Genomic DNA, 21,337 nt, shown 5'->3' on the forward strand with positions numbered 1-21,337 from the left:
CCCCTACCCTGGGAAAAAGACCTTGACTATTCAATCTATGCATGCCCCTCATGATTTTATAAACCTCCTCAAGGTCACCCCCTCAGCCTGTAACACTCCAGTGAAAATAACCCAGCCTATTCAGACTCTCCCTGCAGCTCAAACCCCGCAATCCTTGCAACATCCTTTTAACTCTTTCCTGAAACCTTCTGAAAAACAACCTTCCTATAGCAGGGAGACCAGAATTGGACACAGTATTCTAAAAGTGACCTCACCAATATCCTGGACAGTCACAACATGGCAACCCAGTTCTTATACTCAATGCACTAACCAATGCATTCTTCCTACTCACTCAGACTTTGCTTCCATTCCTGACCTAATTCAGTTTAAAAGCCAAAAGAACTGCGGATGCTGTAAATCAGGAACAAAAGCAAAGTTGCTAGAAAAGCTCAGCCGGTCTGGCAGCATCTGTGGAGGAGAAAACAGAATTAATGTTTCAGGTCCTGTTCAGAGGAAGGGTCACTGGACCCAAAATGTTAACTCTGTTTTCACCTCCACAGATGCTGCCAGACCTGCTGAGCTTTTCCAGCAACTTTGTTTTAGTTCAGTTGTAATTCTCTGCTGATCTCCAAATATTAAAGAGATCATATAATATTGATCAGGCAGATTTATGCAATAGAACATTTATTATCTACTTTACAATTATCAATATTATCTATTTAATCTATCAGGACGTTCATGAGAAGTCTTACATAAAATAATGCCTTGTTCTAGATTATATGTTTAATGTTATTTGTGGGATATTTTACTCCTAGAATATATATTATAGTTATCCTTTTTCATTGAGACTTTATGCTACCATAAATATAAGACCAAAATCTTGGAGTTCAAGAGTTCAAAATTTCCATCATCTAGAAGAGACTTCTATTCAATTTGGCAAATAATAGAGGTTTAACATAGCGACGAAACAGAACTTCATTGCTCTTCTGGTGATTTTCTCAAGAGATTAACAAAAAAAAAGATTGTCTAACTCTCTTCTGAACACATTATGGCCCTGTAAACCACAGTTACATTTTTTACTGTGGAAAGGGGCTTAGGGAGATGGTTCACAAAATCTGAATTTTAGGAATTGTCCATTGTAGACAGTCTTGCAAGTTGTGTGCTGGAAGAGTGGGGAAATAATTATAATCTGCAAATGAAACTCTAAAATATTGAAAAGCCTGCCCATTAACTGAAATTATGAAATCCACCCGAGTTCTATACACAAGATCTTGTGTGAGAGGATGGTTAACTTACCCGCATGCTTACAGTGGCAATGAAACGACTAGTTAAGGCCATTGATGAAAGGCTGACAGGTCCAAACAGTTTTCAACCTTGGCATCCGCAGCACAGTAGATGCCTGGAGCTCCCAGCCATAGACCAAGTGCCCTAGCATCTACTGAAAAGTTTAATTATGTATTTTGTCCAGTTAAGGCTGCTATACACATATACAAGAGCAGAGGGAAGTAAAATAAAGGTGTCCGTATTTTAACAGCTTGTGCAGTTCTATTTCTGGATGAGTCTTAGTGCATCTTGCTGTTTCTTTCAAGAACATCGCATGCTCCAAAATGCTTGTACCACTCCCTCCTAAGTTCCTCCTACTGATTAAGCCTTGCAATGGCTGCAGTCTGGCCTATGAAGGGGACCCTCCATAATAATGGCCTGGCAGCTTTGGCTACTTTTTAATTTAAAGTACTTTAGAAGTGCCAAGAGAGCTCCTCAAGTTGTGTTCCCTCTCTCAACTTCTTACCTAAATGGCAGGCTATAGCTCCTTCAGTTCCTTCAAATGATCCAGCTTCAAAGGCCTACCAGCAATCATTAATTGGAAGACAAGTCTATTCTTTGCCCATAATTGGGTTGTCCAGCAAAAATCAATGTCAAGCTGAGGTCTCAACAAGGTGTAGGTCAAGCATTGTTGCCAATAGTGGTGTCTCAGCCCAACAAGAAAAATCTTGCCTTTCGTTTGTGCTGACTGAGATGATTTGAGTTAAAGTCTGTGAAGGACGCTATAAATTTGGAACAAGCAGGCAAATATCAGCAAGGGTTTCTCCTTGTTAAGGCATTATATTCACACTTGGTTCAACTCCAGAGGCTCCCACTGATATCTTACCTAAATATATGTTGTTCATGTGGGAGACTAAGTAATCTCAGTAAGCTATTTAACGTCACAGAGCATCTGAACCTAGCTTGGCTACTGCACAAAATAATTTCAGCTGGATCATTATCCAGTGGAGGACCCTGGTCAAATTTCTCCTCTCAGGGACATTCAGGTTAATTGCTGTCACAGCTGGGAATCAGTTAACTCAACACAGACAGGGTATTATTATCTTTGGATTTGCATTTTCTTAGCTTTGGTAGCATGTGTAGATCTGTGTCATACATTGAGGAATGTTTACATAGCGCCAAGTATCTAATCATACAATAATGGAACCCATTGGCTAGTACATGCCTGTAATCTGAACTAAATATTGCTGCTTGAATTTTGCAACCACAGTTAACCTTCTCAATGTTGTGAAAATGGGGGAGAAAGCCAAAAATTGAAGTCCCAACCCCAAACATTTTTGCAGGTTGAACAATGGAGGCAGGGTGCATTTTGCCCATGCATTTTGGGGAAGCAGCTAGACATATAAATCAGCAACTGCTTCCAGTTATATCTGATCTTGGTAATCCAAGTGTGAAACATGGTATGTACAGATGAGACCTATTGTGGATTTATTTGGATAGCCAGGGTTCCATTTTGAAGAGGTAAAGTAACTCTTTGGACATGGTTCTGGGACACCTTTGGAAGGGGTAACTTGTCTTTGGAATTGTTAAAAGCAGACATAAATTAGGGGAGATGGTGGCATTGTGTTGCTGTGGACTGACAATCCAAAACCACAGACTAATGTTCAGGGCTCATGGATTCAAATCCTGTCACTGCAGACAGTGAAATTTGAATTGAGTAAAAATTTGGGATAAAAAGCTAACATGATGGCAACAATGGAATAGATCTTGATTGACTTAAAAACCCATTTGATTCGCTAATGTACTTTGGCCACCATCCTTTTCTGGTCTGGCCTACATGTGTCATCAGAAACATAGCATTGTGGTTGACTCTTAACTGTCCTTTGGGAAATTAGTGATGGAGATTAAATGCTGACATGGCCAGCAATGCACACAGAACATGAACATTTTTGTTAAAATTCCATAAGCATATCAACTATAGGTCTCATTGGACCAGTCAACAGATTTGTCAAAGGGAAACATTATAAATGTGTCAAAAGTCATGTACAAGGACTTGAACCAAAGATGTGTGTTAGCTAAATTTGCCAACAATACGAAAATAGGCAGGAAGCTAAGATGTACAGAGGGGAGAGAGAATCTGGAAAAGGATATAGATAGGTTGAGATGGTGGGTTAAAGAAATTGGCCTAGCAAAATGTGAACTTGGCCACTTTGTCAGGAAAAGTAAAGTAGTATATAATTTAAAGGCATAAAAATGTATAAAAATAGCAGAACTTGGCTGCACAATGGGGTGTGGGTGCCCTGGTACATGAATCACAAAATGTTGGTCTGCAAGTGATTAGGAAGATAATTAGAATGTTGGTGGTTATCGCAGAGAGAAAAAGAAATTAATGCAGTGACGTTTTACTGCAGTTGTACAGGGCTTTAATGAGATCACATCTGGAGCACTGTGTACAATTTTTGTCTCTTTATTGGAAGAAAGATATAATTGTGTTAGAAGCAGTTCATGCAAGGTTCACTCAACTTATTCCTGGATGAATGGCTTACCTTGTTAAGAAGGGATGGACAGTTTGAGCTATTGAAGTTTAGAATAATGAGACGTTGTCTTATTGTATGTTATTAGATCCTGAATGGAGTTAATAGGGTAGCGATTGAGAATATGTGAGAAAGGGCATCAAATCAAGGGCTCAAAAATAGCACAAAAGAGAAGTGGTCTCATAGAGTAAAAGAAGGGAGTCTGCACTCGGAACTATCTTCTATCATTTGCTCTTACTTCAGTACAGCGGAAGCAGATGATTGGTGAATACTAGTAATAGGATTATGGGCAGCTCAGCCCAGGAGTCCTATGGTATGTTTAAAATCATAGACACACCCAGATGAAGATATCTGCAGAAGTGTCTTTGGCTGCACAAGCTTGAGTTTTGGCTTTCAAAACTTGAGTTTGATATATAACAGCTAGAATTGCTGTTATATAATGAACAGACAGAGAAATATGTGGACAGCACATATGACAGGTGGTCATCCTGCAGATTTGAAGGGAAAACTATGCCAGATTAACATCCCTGGCTATAGGGTTAAAGAAGGGGATAAAAAGGTGGAGGTAAAGCATTATTGGTTGAAATATCAATCACAGATATGAGGACGGATGACATCCTCATGAAATTTCAATGAGGCAATATGGGTTGAACTCAGTAAGAAAGAAAAAGGCTGCCATACTGCTTGGTGTATACTATAGGCTCACGAATAGATGGAGAGTGTTAGAGGACCAATATATATATATAGACAAGCTTCTGAATGCGAAATCAAAAGGGTGGTAATTGTTGGGGACTTCAAATACTCAAATGTTCAATTGGGATACAAACAAGGTGAAAGGTACAGAAGGCACAAAATTCTTGAACAGCATTTAAGGCAACTTGTTTTCGCTATCAGGCATTCCTGCACTGACTGAGTTTACCATGAACATCCCTCCTTCTCAACCTTTCCCTTCATCTGAGGCGTGATCATCCTCAGGTTAAACCACCATCAGTCATTTCTCTCTCTTGAGACAGCAGCCATATGGTCCATGACTTTATTTTGAATTATCCTAGTCAGAGAGGGTTTCATTCTAGATTTAATCTTTGGAAATGAATTTGCATGTGTGGATGTAGCAGCAGTAGATGATCATTTTGGAGATAGTGATCATAATACAGTTGGATTTAGCATCATATGGAAAGAAACAAAGATAGATAGGAGGAAAAATTCTAAATTGGGTGAAGGCAAATTTCACAAAGCTGAGAGATGAAACATGAGATTCTATGAGTATAATGTAAACATCCATATTTAGACAGAGAAAAAGATTTGGCACTGCCAAATCTGGAGTCCCTTGATTATTCAGAAGCATACAGGGTAAGACAAAGTAGAAATATAGAGTTTATGACAAAAAAGTAATACTTCAGGAAGCGTAGAGAAATACAGAAACCAAAGGGTAGAAAGGGGAAATTAAGAAAGCAAAAACAGAGAATATTAAAAAAGTACTGGCCAGGAAAATTAAGTATGTTCCAAAGATGGTTTATCAGTACATTGAGAACAAAAGGATTGCTAAGAAAAGGGTTTAACCTATTAGAGATGTACCTGATAATATATATGTGGATGCAGAAGACGTGGGCAGGGTTCTAAATGAGCATTTTCTTTCTGTCTTCACAAAGCTGAGAGGGTGATACAGACAGGAAGAGTGTGAAATATTAGATAAAGCAATCATAATGAGGAGGCAAGCAGTGGAGGGATTAACCTCCTTGAAGATGGGTAAATCACCAGGGAAGAAAGAATTTTATCTCAGGCTGTTAAATAATGGATCCTCAGACAAGTTTTCTGATCCTCACTAGATATAGGTGACTTGGAAACATTGTGTCATTTTTTCAAAAAGTGTGCAAGGAATGGACAAATTACTGGAATTGTTATTGAAAAATAGGATTAACCATCTCTTGGAAAGCCATGGATTAATCGGCAGCCTGGTGTGGGCTGGGAAGCCCGGAGCAGGACTCTGGTGCTGGCATGCTGCAGCAGTGGAGAAGGAAAAGTTAGAGTCTCTCCAAGTTACTTTTTTTTAAAAATTATATTCTAAGTTAATGTAAATGGTGCCTATGTGTGGGTGATAGTACACACTTTTCATTGTATTTTATATTGAATACACGTGACAATAAAGGATATTCTAAATTCTGGATAGTCAGATTGTCAGATTTTGTTTAAGGCAAGTTGTGTCTTAAACCTTAATTGAATGTTTTGAAGAAGTAACAAGGAAGATTGATGAACATTGTGCAGTGGATGCTATTTACATAGGTTTAATGTAACAACCTGACAAGACCACATGGCAAAGACATTAAAGTCTGTGGAATACAGGTGAATGTGGTGAGTTGGATCTAAAATTGGCTCAATAACTGGAAACAATGGGTAATAAAACAGCAAAGCATGCTGTTGCGAATGGAAAGTGGCTTTCAGTGGTGTTCCACAGGGCTCAGTTTTGCATCCCTTGCTGCTGTGGTATATATTAATAATTTAGTCTTACATCTGAGAGTCATGATTGGGAAATTGGCTGGGTCATTGATATTGAAGAGGGTGGCTGTTAACTGCATGAAGATATCAATAGTTTGGTTGAATGGGTAGAAAATTTGTAATTGGAATTCACACTGGAAGGGAGTGAGATTTATGCACTTGAGGAAGACAAAGCAAAGAATATGCAATAAACTGCATGATATCAAAAGGAGTAGAGACAATGAGAAACCTCAGGGTGTACATTCATGGGAAATGGCAAGACGGATATATAAGGTAGTATGGAAGCTCTGTTGGATGCTTTTCTTTATCGGATGGAGGTACTGAATACAAGAGATGTAATACTAGAAACTATGGCAAATATTTTACTAACTGGCACCAATGGGACCAGAGTGTGCAAGTTGATCAAATATTCTGATTTATCAAGAGGTCCACATAATCAATATAAGAACATACACTGAGCATAGAAATGTAATGCAAGGGTATATACAGCACTTTTATTTATGCTGTAATAAAGTACCTTAAATAAAACTTATTGACAGAACCTTCTCATTCACACCCTCAATTGAATACTTGGACATCGCAGAAATTACAGGAAACTTCCCGTATTTCAGGTATATAATTTAACTGCTTTATTGAGAGTGCTGGTCCGTAAGATTGGGTTAAAACAAAGATTGCTGTATTTAAGACACTAGTTATGCCACAGTTTGTAGCTTTTCTGTAAAGTTCTGGTCACTGTATTACAAGAAGGACATGACTGCTCCAGTGAGAGGACAGAAAATACTGACAAGAATATTGCCAGGGCTTGAAAATTGCAGCTATGAGGGCAGATTAGTCCATCTTGGATTATTTGTCTTAGAACAGAAGAGGTGGACGGTGCAATATAATCTAGCTGTACAACATAATGAGGGACTTGGACACAATGCTTAAAAAAGACCTGTTTCCCCAAGGGAGGAAAATTTGTTTTACCCAAGGCTGGTGGGAGTTCAGAATTCACTTTGTGGCTGTGGCAAAAACTCCTAGCTCATTTCGAAGGAACCTAGAACTACCCTGAAGCACTGTAACCCATGAGGCTACAGGCCAAATACTCGTAAGAGTGTTTAGAATGGGTAGCTAGAGCAGTCACCATAGGCTGAATGGCCTTTCCCTGTGCTGTAAGTTTTCTATAATTCTAGATATCTAAGTTTCCTCTTCTGGGGGACAATAAAACTGGGTGACAGAAATGAGGATAATAAAATGTGAGGCTGGATGAACACAGCAGGCCAAGCAGCATCTCAGGAGCACAAAAGCTGACGTTTCGGGCCTAGACCCTTCATCAGAGAGGGGGATGGGGGGAGGGAACTGGAATAAATAGGGAGAGAGGGGGAGGCGGACCGAAGATGGAGAGTAAAGAAGATAGGTGGAGAGGGTGTAGGTGGGGAGGTAGGGAGGGGATAGGTCAGTCCAGGGAAGACGGACAGGTCAAGGAGGTGGGATGAGGTTAGTAGGTAGCTGGGGGTGCGGCTTGGGGTGGGAGGAAGGGGTGGGTGAGAGGAAGAACCGGTTAGGGAGGCAGAGACAGGTTGGACTGGTTTTGGGATGCAGTGGGTGGGGGGGAAGAGCTGGGCTGGTTGTGTGGTGCAGTGGGGGGAGGGGATGAACTGGGCTGGTTTAGGGATGCAGTGGGGGAAGGGGAGATTTTGAAACTGGTGAAGTCCCCCTCCCATTCTCTTGATGACCATTTCCACTCCCCCTCCCATTCTCTTGATGACATGTCCATCATGGGCCTCCTGCACTGCCACAATGATGCCACCCGAAGGTTGCAGGAACAGCAACTCATATTCCGCCTGGGAACCCTGCAGCCCAATGGTATCAATGTGGACTTCACCAGTTTCAAAATCTCCCCTTCCCCCACTGCATCCCTAAACCAGCCCAGTTCATCCCCTCCCCCCACTGCACCACACAACCAGCCCAGCTCTTCCCCCCCACCCACTGCATCCCAAAACCAGTCCAACCTGTCTCTGCCTCCCTAACCGGTTCTTCCTCTCACCCATCCCTTCCTCCCACCCCAAGCCGCACCCCCAGCTACCTACTAACCTCATCCCACCTCCTTGACCTGTCCGTCTTCCCTGGACTGACCTATCCCCTCCCTACCTCCCCACCTACACCCTCTCCACCTATCTTCTTTACTCTCCATCTTCGGTCCGCCTCCCCCTCTCTCCCTATTTATTCCAGTTCCCTCCCCCCATCCCCCTCTCTGATGAAGGGTCTAGGCCCGAAACGTCAGCTTTTGTGCTCCTGAGATGCTGCTTGGCCTGCTGTGTTCATCCAGCCTCACATTTTATTATCTTGGAATCTCCAGCATCTGCAGTTCCCATTATCTCTGACAGAAATGAGGAGTTTTTTTTCTCCCTGAATGTCACTAATTGTGGAATTCTCTTTCTTGCGAAAGAGTAGAGGCTTGGTCATTGTAATTTTCCAGGTTAGGCTTGGTAGGTTTTTTTGACAGACAAAATAGTCAAGGGTTATCTGTAGTCGGGGGACAGCAGAGATATGCAGCATATGACTGACATCCCAACTTTCCATTATCAGTGTATGCAGTCTGCCATTTCTCAGTTTGATTGACAGCCCCAAATGACTGTAAACTTGTTGAAATGGGACTATGAAGTGCATTGCTTATTTTTATAAGGAGAATTTGTGGCAGGGGCATTTAATTAGGCTTGGTGGATGCCTATGGATGACCTCAATCCCATCCTTTCCCTTCCACCACCAGTTGAGGCCCTTGTTTAACCAAATACTGATCACTTAAGAAACTCACCCTACAACTACTGGTAACAAGTCAGTTGTAGACGGTATGCTCATTAAGCATGATAAGAAGCACCTTGTTCAAAGATACTTATTGAAAGACCTGATATTAAGAACTGAAATTCAACTCACTGCCCTAACGTTTGAACACCCTACCTTCCCCAGTCCCCCTCTGTGATCCAAACCTCACAATTCTCCCCACCCTCTTGCCATAAATTAACAGTGGCCTCAAAATTAAGTGTTGAGTAGAAGCCTTGTGTGGGTTTTATAAAAACACCAGCCACAATTTTCTCAGTTACATTGCCATTCAATACATCTGTTAGTCTCTGATAGGCCAGCAGCTGTTAGTGGACAGAATTTCTGCCCCTGTGTCCTTGATCCCAGGGAAAAAGCCCACTTCTAGCTTCTCACCTGCAGGATTCATACTTGGTATGGCGGGCCTTCCAGACAAGAGGCAAGGTGGGTCTCTTGCCAAATTTCTGGGTTGCACCTAAGAGCCCCAATATCTCCACAAAATTTCCCCAAACCCTCCTCTCATAAAGAAGGTCACTTTTTTTATTGTCCCTTATTTGTGCAAAGTAACAAAACAAACCTGGAGGTGTTTCTGCAGTGACTGGCTCTGTTAAATCAGATGGCTTTCCCACTCCTGCCCTGTTCACCGCCCGCACACGGAAAACATAGCTCATGCCTTCTTTCAGACCTTGTACCTGTGGACAAGTTTGAGGTATTAGTGAGACTTTGACATTATTTAAACATTAGTTGTTAGTCGCTTTATATCAACATTCCACCAAGGGTTATGATAATGTTGAGCTACTTGCCTACGCATGACTAAAATACCCATTTTCTTTTCCATCTTGCACTTCAGGTTCTGGCATTCAGTAACCAAACCATGGATCAAAATGCAGAAGTCCAATAGTCTTACATTGGAGCCCCCAAATATGTATTGGGCCTTTATTTGTATTGCAAATACCTGAACATTTGTTTCAGATGTGGGCACCACACAAATTTTGTGGCTTTTTACCAATGTGCAGATGGCACACATCTGGCATATTATGAATATGCATTTCTTAGTTGCCAAACCAAAGGATAGGGAGGTCACGTTGCACCTGTTCAGATCAACAGTATATGTCATACGAGATTGGAGTTTGCTGAAATAATTGACATATTAGTTAAAGATGAGGACTTGCCTTTAGCAATTATTATGTTGCTGACTTTGTAATTTTTCAATGTTGATACAACACAATGTTTGGACATTTCCTCAAACAAGCATGATCTGAAAAATTGTATTCATCATATTAATTTGAGGGAATAGGAATCCCAATCTTATTTGTTTACCTTGATGTATCTGTTTGATGTTTCCTTTTCATTGACACTTCTCCACTTTTCATCATCTGCATCTGCCTCCCGTATGTCAGCATAGTACCCAGTCACCTCGCTGCGGCCAATATAGACTGGAGCTTTCCAGAGCAGTACGAGTGAGTTCTTTCTGACCTCAGTGTACATGACATCATGAGGTGGTCCTGTATCAGTTTGCAAAATGCATTAGTTCGTGTAAGATTTAGACTAGGCACGATGGTAATGATTACATTCTTATTATCAATGTTTTAAGCATTAATGATTGGTGTCCTCCTTAAATATTATTCTCCTGTACTTTAATAAATTGTAGTTGATCTGAATAAGAAATCCTTAAGTGTAAGATCATTTGTAGTACATTTTTGATCCATATTTCTAGAATAATTGGAAACAAGTCCTTCTAGAGATTGTTACCACTGGAATTCTTGTCCAGGTTGGTAATGTTTAGAGCATAACAACTATGAGCAGGAGTTAGCAATTCAGCCCCTCAAGCCTGCTCCACCAATTGATATGATCATGGTTGATCTCATCTTGGTGTCGACCACTTTCTTGCCTGCTCCTCAAATCCTTTCAACCCACTACTAAATAAAGATCTGTCTATGTCCACCTTAAATTTATTCAAATGACCCTTTGAGGGAAGCCATTTCGCCTCATCACCGTATAAATCTGCAACCTCTTACCCTGAAACTATGACCTCTCCTTCTAGATGGCCCCACAAGTGGAAACATCCTCTCCACATCTACATTATTAATTCCCTTTAGTATCTCATATGCCTCAGTTAAGTGATAATGAGATCTTATTTTATGCACTGTTGACAGAGTATATTAGCTCGCAGTGTGCTCCATCTGCCATTTGCTCAGCAGGAGTCCTGATAATTAAGAGGCCTGGCATGTGCAAATGATGTAGGATACTGCAATATATTGAACAGCTGGGTTTTTGTGTGTACTGTGCACCCGAGATCAAGGAGATGTCCAATTGCTGACTACTTGCTGAAAAATGGCAATTAGATGGTTGAAAATTTCATAAGGATCTTGTGATCCCATGTGCACACCTGAAATAACTCCTAGACAGGTCTCTAAATGGAGGCTGTTGACCTGGCTGGTTAGCTGAATTGGCTGGATGAATGGTTTGTAACGTACTGAGGTGCAAACAATGCGGGTTGAATTCCCATAAAGGCATCACCCTTGGGACCCTCCTGTGATGCAGTGGCAGTGCGCCTAACCCTGAACCCAGAGAACCAGGTTCAAGTCTCACCTGTTCCACAGGTGTGTAATAACAAACGCTGAACAGATTATTCAGGAAAATTAGGTTAATAATAAAAATTAAGATGTAAAAAAAATGGAGGCTGTTTAGTTATGAAAATCACATCAAAAGCTTGTTGTAAATCCCTTATTATGAACAGAAACAGGTTGACCATGTATGGCACACGTCAGTTCCATTTTTCTGAATTGCAGGCCTCCCCAAAGGTTTTAAGTCTCTGGGTTTTTGAAAGATTCTCTGGGGCCAGAAAAATCAAAACAGTTCCTTTGGGTCTCACAGAAATCTGGGGATTTATTTCTTGCTTCTTGTGGTGCCTTCATCTCAAACACAACCTTTTCTATGAAAGAAGGGTATTTTATTCTTGCTTTAATAATTTGCATCACTGTGCACTGTAGGTCTGTTGTTTCAGAGAAGAAGTAGACTTGCCTGGAACAGCAATAGTCCATTCTTCACACTTAAATTTCTCACTCGGTGGAGATGGGAGACCAACACCTGCCATGTTTATTGCACGGACTTGGAACTGATACACCATATTTTCCTTCAGGTCATGGATCTGTAGGAAGGGAGTAGTCAGATTAAGAATTAGAGTAAGACAGTATAGATATATTGATTACTGTTATAACAAGAACCAAAAATACTGTGATTACAGGCAATGAGAAATGAGGACAGAAAATGGTGGATAGACTTAGCAGGTCAGGTAACATCTGTGGAGAAGCAAAGAGTTAATGTTTCAAATTCTAGTTGGCCACAGTAACCTGCTTTGTTTAGCAGATTCTCCATGTTCTCTCTGGTCGTTGTTATTCTGCTGCAATGTCCTCTGACCCATTCGTTTTTGCAATGCCTGTGCCGATGACACTACGTATTGTCTTGTACCAGCATCCATTCTGACATTTAATTCCTCATTTCCTTCGTGCTATCACAGACCCACCGCATTATTTCCCAACCCTGACTTTTTACTGACTCTGTTCTAATGTCCCAGTTAAAACAAAAGGGCGCCATTCTGAAACATTGAGCTTGATTTCATGGTTGGTTTAGTGAGCTCATCCATCGCTGCAGAGCTCGTGTCAACCCCACCATTCCCGGGAGCCGTGTCATAATTCAAAGCCAGACTGCTTGGCGTCCGGCCTTTCAGGCTGAGTCAACGGATGCCGTTTCAATCAGATCCTGGCAGCTCTTCAGTGCCAGTGCAGAATTGGAATAGTAGCCACTGCCAGGCCTGCCAGCATTTCCTGGGAAGAGGAGCAGTCATCACGTCCCAAAATACAGGAAAGTGGATGACCTTGTTGGCATCAGTTTGGCAGGCATGGAATGGCAGACAGGGGACAGTTTTGGGGACTTGGTAAAATTCCATTGCAGAGGTGGCATTTACCACCAACAGATCCCTCCATGAAGCACAACATGTCAAAGGTTCTCCTTCAGACCAGGCCTGTCACAGTATACCTGGGGGCTTGCCCATATTCCATACCCTCAACTCCTGCCACCCAATGCCAGATCGAGGCCCTCAGTTGTTCACTTAGGGGCCTCAGTTGACCAATTTCTGCCCTTCCTGCCTTATTTAACTGAGGGATGCAGGAAAGGGACGGCTCCCTCCAAATCCAGGGCTATTAATGTCCACTCAATAGCTTTGTTTTTCCACCAAGGCTGACCTGCTGGGTATTTCCAGGATTTCAGTTTTTATTTTATGTTGCTTAACTTGTTATGGTAAAGTTTAATCAATTTAATTAATCGCAGCCAGATTTCAAATACGTTCCGAGAGCATGATACTTGAATCTGCAGATGTGTATGGGCTGCTGACTGTGTGTCATCAGTGTCATTTACTAATCTAGAGTAAAAAGAGGAGTTGCTGGAAAAGCTCAGCAGGTCTGGCAGCATCTGTAAAGAAAAAAATCAGAAATTTAACGTTTACTCTGATTTCTTCTTTGCAGTTGCTGACAGACATGCTGAGCTTTTCCAGCAATTTCTTTTTATTCCTGATTAATAGCATACATAGTTCTTTCAGGTTTTTCTCCAATAGCAATCTATTACTGTTGAAATTTATGAGTTGTCCCAGGATGTAGGTAACATCCTTGTACTAATGCTGCATATGGAATGAGAGAAAGGAGACCTGAAATGTTGGTGAACAAAATAAAACTTATTTTAATAGAAGTGATGTGTAAATGTGCACATAGCATATAACATAGCATATATATTTATTCCTATATTTAGATTAACACTTGAGGAGGGTATTGAACTATTGAACCCTTGCAGTTTCTAAAAACACGTTCAGGGGGAAAAGGTCTTCTTTCACTTACTCTATATGCCCGCTCAGTTAAAGCTTTGATATTGGCTTCTTTCCATTTTCCAGGAATACCATCAATAACTTCACGATAATCCACAAAATAGCCGGTAATATCAGAACCACCTTGGAATTTAGGCTGTTTCCATCCCAACACCATAGAGTCACGGACACTTTCAAGAACTGTAATTGCATAAGGTGGTGTAGGAGGAGCTGTTTGTAGATAGAGTACATTAGGTTAATATTCAAATCCACTTGACAGTTTCACCTTTCCGATTCAAATCTCACCATCTGAATCATTTTTTGTAGTCTGTCTTAAGAAACCCTTCATTCATTTTATAAATAATAACTGAAGGAAGCTTGGCTTTGACCAGTAATATGCATTTTCCATATACTGTATTGATTATGACTTTAAATGACATTTATTATGGAATTTTACATTATATTGGTATCATAATGAAATGCCAGCAAAAAGTAAACTCAGTCTACTAGTGCATTGAGTTTGAAACTTTTACTGAAACTGAGATAACAACTAGATTTGGCTTTTTGTTGAATTTTCAACTTCAGAACATCGCTATAATTCCTGCAAAGGGCAATCCAGGTAGTATTTCCATACAAGTAGAATTAAATATGATTGCACGCTCAAATATTCCTCAGCATTTTGAGAGACAGGAATAGAAAATAACCTATGAAATATGTGGTGCAATTATTGGTTTATGGTGGAGCTTACCAAAAAATTAAACATGCCACCTGAAACTGCCTGGAATGGTTAATTTCTTAAAAACAACATGTAACTGTGCTATGCAGATGAGAAAAGCCTCCTGTTTATTCTTCACTCTTGAGCAGCACTTCAAGCTTTAAAATGGGTCTTGGTGATCCCAATTAGTTCACAGAACATCAGGTTCAGAATCTTAATCATTGTCTATGACGCATGTGTTTGTTTGCTATGAGAGAGAGAGAGCGAGCAAGCGCACGTGTGTGTGTGTGTGTGTGTGTGTGTGTGTGTGTGTGTGTGTGTGTGTGTGTGTGTGTGTGTGTGTGTGAGAGAGAGAGAGAGATAGGCTTTCATTCCCTAATACACAGCAGTTTGCTTACACTCACTGTATCTAATTACAAATGAAGGGATAAGGCTACACAAAGTATGAGGAGATTGCCTGTGAAACCCTAATTTGAGCGGAAGCCATTGACTTCTAAAGAGGAGAAGACAAAATGGGAAAGAAAAAATTTAACTACAAGAAATAGTCTTTTATCCTACCAGGATCCATGATCAAAAACTCAGATTCCATGTTACTACCAATTAACCATTTTATTGGAGTGAAATTGTTTAAATGAGTAGGATAACTAACTATGTAACTTGAGAGAAGCCATAGTGTTTCGTTTTAATTTAGGTGTTAACCCAAGTGGTGTCTCTGCTTGCTGTCTTCCTGCTGGAGCATTTATTTCTCTTATATTTACTTATAATTGCAAACCCAGAAAGACATCACTTACAAAATCTAACTTCACTTAATTTCTGTTAAAAAATTAAAAATGCAACAAGTTATGACAACGTCTTAAAATGAAAGTTAACGATGTTGTGTACAGAGCACCTAATAGATTTTAATGCCATTGTTCTGTCCAGTCTTTTAAAGAAGACACAAACTCAAACTCATTGAAAATATGAGTTAGTACCCATATGATAGCTCACACCTATGACTCAAAATGTTGTGAATTCTCCAGTTCAAAGACAACACAGAGTTTCAGAGCCATCTCACAGAGCAAAAGAGAATATCAATTGTAAAATAACCAGGGCTGTTTCCTTTCATCTCTCACCAGAAAAGTACTGTGTCAAAACCTTTCCTAGGAAGTTAGGGAGTGGTCAAGTATAAAGCATAAAGTATATCATATAAAGAAAAATTGATATGTTTCAAGTTGGAAGGAAACAAGCATATTCAAGAAAAATCTACAGATTTGAAAACATGCATGTTGATCAAGGCTATTACACTGGTGATCGTGTGTTAGAATCAATCACTGTACCAAATATCTATATCGTGTTTATGAATTACCAAAGGTGTTTCACACAAGTGAAAGAACTTATATCGCAATACCTCTCATCTTCCACCGAGAATTGTTCTAAACTGTGAAACATATTGGCAAGTTACGACATTACTGAAGCGAAATTAACACTACATCATAAAACACGTACATTCACTCACAGAACTGAAGCAATTATAAAAATAAATAAAACATTATCATCTTTTTATTTCCTTGTATTATTTTTAATAAAAATATTTAAACTGTGAGTCTGATGGCAGTACTAGGAATATTATGTTACTGAATCTGACACATTTGAGGGAATTGAATATACGCGCACTGCTCATGGTGAATTATTCCTAGCTGCAAGGTATGCCTATTACACTGTTATTTAGTTGGTCAACAGGCTAGGTAATTAACTGCTTGCAGCCAAAATCCCCACATAAAATTGATATCAGATGCTTGAACACGTTTTTAAAGACAAATGCTGTTTTGTAACTCCTTTATTGTAGTGAAACATTCAAAACACTTTTCACAGACATCATCAGGTTTTTGAAAAATTGCTGCTGAGACAAATAAAGCATCATTTGGAGAGTTGATCAAAAATTTGTTCAGTGACGTCAGTCTTAGAGAGATCATAAAAGGAGAAGAACAAATTGAAGAGGTGGAAGGTACAGGGACTGAACTCCAGAGTTTAGAACTTGCATGGTTAAAAGTATAGACATCTGTAGTGGAACCATCAATGCCTTAAATGCATTGAAGTCCCTACTCAGATGCCCTCTTGTGGTGTAGTGGTAGTGTCCCTACCCCAGACCAGGAGCCCCCCTCACCCTCCCTCCGCCCCCACCTGTTCAAGTCCCATATGTTCAAGAGGTGTGTAATAACATCCCTGAACAGGTTAATTAGAAAAATTAAATAGAGGGATACAAAGTTCTTAGAAGATCACATAGCTGGAGCTAGTTACGCAAAAAGGAATTGGCAGGGCCACGGGAGGTTTGAAAACAAGGATGAATATATTAAATAGATTCGGAGCTATTAGTGACCACAGGCGTGCTGATAGACCAGAATTGGGTGATGACGATGATGCAAACTGAATTTGGATTTGTCCCTAAGATAGGCAGCTGAACTGATTTGGCCAAAGCATATATAGTCTTTCACTTTGCAATTTCAGCTATGGTCAGAATTCAGATGCATAATCAAAACAAATTCTTAAATTTCTTATTGAACTGTACTAATTGCACAGGCTCTTTACCTGGAGATGAATCATACTTATCCATGTCATTAGTTTAAAGAGGTACAATTAATTATTAGCATTTCCTTTTTAAGCACAATTATTTTCAATGATTAGAAAGCAGCAATTTGTTTATTAATCAAAAATAGTGTGATGCATTATCATGTTCTATAATGGGTTTCCCATGATTGGGCACGCTACTTTAATTCTGTTATCAGCTAATACTTATTTTTAAAAATATCATTTTACTATTGTCTGCCAAGCTCTGATCTTTAAAAGACAAATATAATTGTCTTTTCCAATGCTTTTATTCACTTGCAATAATACATGAGAAATTCTATTTATTCACATTTGATAGTGTTTTTGTATTAAAGTACATATTCCCATTCCTTTGTTATGTATCTCGGTGTAATACTTCACAATTAGTTGTTGAAGTACACCCGTTTATTCAACCTGTCAATCTGTTTGTACTTTTCTTAAATCTTCTACAGTCCTCCTCATTGTTTACATATTTGTTACATCATACATTTTGAGACCAACTTTATTTTCCCTAGGGCAATTCAGCATGGACAATAAATACTGCTATGCTAGTGTTGTTCATATCCAAAGGATAATATACTAAACGTTTCCTTTTTGCTTTTAACTGAATATTGTTGATGAGGATGTCTGGGTATTTCCAGTGACAGCAAACTGCAGTTGACATCCTCATCAATTAACTTTTTTTTACACGTCATCCCTTTCAGAATTCAGTTAAAAGCAAAAAGGAAACATTTAGTATATTATCGTTTGGATATGGACAACACTAGCATAGCAGTATTTATTGTCCATGCTGAATTGCCCTAGGGAAAATAAAGTTGGTCTCTAAATGTATGATGTAACAAATATGTAAGCTGTGAGCAGGACTGTAGAAGATTTAAGAAAAGTACAAACAGAGTGACAGGTTGAATCAACAGGTGTACTTCAACTAATTGTGAAGTATTACACTGAGATATATATAGCACTGAGCAAAAGAATAATCTGCCCAACTGTCTTTCTGGTTTAACTGGTCAATGGCGAACTTATGAGACTGAGTGGCATAGCAATAAACACAGTGTCATTTTGAACAGAATAGCCATATGGACATTCTGATTTCACTCATTTCCTTCCCAAGCTTCATTGCAACCACCACTTACCTCTCTAATCCCAGCTGTCAAAATTATGATCTTATTTTCATAATTTTTGTCATTTTCTCTTGTTGTATGCTTTCCCTTTAGTTCCCACTGGTCAGAGATCAGATTGTGATTCACATTCCAGTTGGTTGTCAGAGTACAATCTCTCTCCTGTTAGGCCCTTGCACCTTGAAATGCTCTCTAAAAACAGTTCACTAACATGTCTCTATATCTCCTTAGATGCCTACAATCTGCTTCCACTTTCTACTCAACAGGTTTGTAAAATGTGTAGGGACTTCCTTTGATGTGAGAGATAATATGAACTGCAGATGCTGGAGAATCCAAGCTAACAAAGTGTGAAGCTGGGTGAACACAGCAGGCTGAGCAGCATCTCAGGTGCTCCTGAGATGCTGCTTGGCCTGCTATGTTCATCCAGCTTCACACTTTGTTATCCTTTGAAGTGAAAGTTATTGTTATAAACTTCTTGTTATCATTCATCAATCTCCTTAACAATTAAGCAAATATATAAACCACATTCATTGAGACCAAATCAATTCTTCCCAGAATATGATTCCACCTCGCTGTGTTTAAATTCAGTATTGTTTTCCTGATTTCTCACCTATTTTTTCCTTCTTCTCGTGCATATCTTGTATTTTAGGCCCCATCTCATGTTTGTCTTGTACCTTAGAGCCCTCCTTGTACAGGTCTTGTATCTTTGGGCCCTTGTCATGGTTATCTTCTATCTCTGGACCCTCATGTTTTTCTGGAATCTTTGGGCCCTTTTCATGCATATCTTGCATCTTTAGGCCCTTGTCATGCTTATCTTTATTCTTTGGGCCCTCCTCGTACATATCTTGTACCTTTAGGCCTCTGAGATTAGACTTGCTTGTCCGTTCTGCATTTACCTCCTTTGGTGTATCTGGTACTATGCATGGCAAGTTATAATAGCCAGTGGGTAGCAGGTGTCTGTTAAGCACAGCATCACAACTTAGTAAAGTGTCACGTGCCAGCTGAGATGCCTCATGCTTGCCATCCCAGCGTGCACTGCTGTCTGTTAGTCCATCAAAGTTACCACTTTGTTCAGGAAACACACCATGAGGCACTCCTCCTCCTAGAGTTAAATAAAGTAATTAAACAGGCATTCATGAATAGATCAGTTTATGCAAAAAGATATACTTCATTTTTTCAAAGATGAAGAAATGAAGACAAACACGCCATACAAAAAACAAGGACAGAGATACAAGAATATTCTGCTCAAAGTTTAACATAGCAGTAAGCAAAGCCAAAACAATGAGTAAGATGCATTTGTTCCTATAACAGACAATGCTCTGACTACCAACACATTTAGAAGCAAAGGAGTATAAAACTTAAACAAGGGCAATTTTTGCACTTATTAAACAGAGTATTGTTTATTTTGATACATTGGATGACATTTAGAGGCTTTCAATAATTGTTTTAAAATTTTGAGAACCTGTATAAGATATCTTTTCTCCATAAAATGAAATGGTTTATGTCATATTATGTAAATATCATAATTCCAGTTCATAATTCTCATATCTAACATGAATAGCATTCAACTTAATTCTTTGAATGCCTGTCAATTTATTTAAACCTCATTGGACAAATGATTGAGTTTTCCCTTTCTAAAGTTTTTTTTTACTTTCATGCTTCACTAAATCTATTGCACAAAAACTTTCTCTCTTAAAAAGGAATTCTGCCCAAACGCAGTAACAAAACAATTCTCTGCACCCATTGACTTAGTTTCCCACTCATCCTGTTGCAAACCTATAAAAATAAATTTCAACACATCATTACAAATTGACAAAAAATAAGCTGCAAACTAACCTCTAAAGTATTCAATTCACTACCTAGTACCTCCCTCTATTTCCCAAGTAAAATTAACAACCTGGATAGATTAAAATACATCCACTCAAGTTAATAAATGCTATTGATCCACCTACACTTGTGTAATTCATCTTCTGACATCCTGTGGCTGACATGAGAATTATATATGCAGTAGCAACAGCAGCTTACTTTAATATAGGAAAACATCACAATATACTTCACAGGAGAACAACCTGACAAAAGGCCAACAAGTGGTTTTGATAATACCTCCTCACTTTCCAGTCCACAAACATCCCACACATTCCACTGTCCTTCTCATTGCTCTTCACAAAACCCTAACACTAGCTGCACTGCAATCTCTTGCTTGGTCACCCTTCCAGGTACTACTATGACAGATCAGCAGAGAAAAAGGCATTGATTGTGCTCATTGAAAGCAAAATAATACATTTCAATGAGATCAATGGAATAACAAGAGAAAGCACCGGGTATGAGGAAGACAATTACAGGGAGATAAACACCCAGAGAAATTATTACTCTTTAGAGAACCCTAGAAGAAAGCATCAGAGTAACCGAGACTGTAACAAGAGAAAAGAAACAAAAAAGACATGAAAGGTACAGGAAGCATCTCTGTAGACTCATGAAGACTAATGGAAATGTGACCATACACAGAAAGAGCTAAAAACAGGCAGTCTGAAACTGATCTTTATCAGTTCATAGAAACCCTAGAGTGCAGATAGAGGCCATTCAATTCTGTGCCCACCCTCCAAAGAGCATCTCACCTAGCCCCAAACCCCCATTCTTAACCGTGTAACCCTGCATTTCCCACGGCTAATCCACCTAGCCTACCTAGTTCTGGACTCTATAATGCAATGGCCAATTTACCTAACCTGCACATCTTTGGATAGTGGGAGGAACCCAGAGCACCTGGAAGAAACCCAGGCATACACAGAGAGAATGTGCAAACTCCACACAGCCAGTCCCCCAAGGCTGGAATCAAAGTTGGGCCCCTGGCACTGTGAGGCAGCAGAGCTAACCATCAACCACCATGCTACATCAAACATAAAATATTTAACAAGTTAACAGTCTGTTTTTCATCAAGCTCGAATTTTTTATTTATTCATTCACAGGATGGGGGCATCACTGGCCAGGCAGCATTTATTGCCCA

At 39.6% G+C, this 21,337-nt stretch overlaps 1 protein-coding gene across 6 annotated transcripts in view; it reads right to left on the minus strand.

Moving 5' to 3' along the window:
• Positions 1-21,337, minus strand: part of myom1b (myomesin 1b) — a 163,020-nt gene that overhangs the window by 85,425 nt on the left and 56,258 nt on the right. For 4 of the 6 annotated variants that reach the window (XM_048529114.2, XM_048529117.2, XM_048529112.2 and 1 more), the window contains 5 exons: positions 19,421-19,438; positions 13,955-14,151; positions 12,090-12,216; positions 10,386-10,570; positions 9,643-9,757 (listed from right to left, as the gene is read on the minus strand). In XM_048529114.2, coding sequence (XP_048385071.1) covers positions 9,643-9,757; positions 10,386-10,570; positions 12,090-12,216; positions 13,955-14,151; positions 19,421-19,438 — 642 coding nt within the window. The remainder of the gene's footprint in view (positions 1-9,642; positions 9,758-10,385; positions 10,571-12,089; positions 12,217-13,954; positions 14,152-19,420; positions 19,439-21,337) is intronic. The other 2 variants (XM_048529116.2, XM_048529119.2) reach the window with 1 other exon arrangement.

This window comes from Stegostoma tigrinum, chromosome 5, assembly GCF_030684315.1.
Source record: "Stegostoma tigrinum isolate sSteTig4 chromosome 5, sSteTig4.hap1, whole genome shotgun sequence".
NCBI lineage: Eukaryota > Metazoa > Chordata > Chondrichthyes > Orectolobiformes > Stegostomatidae > Stegostoma > Stegostoma tigrinum.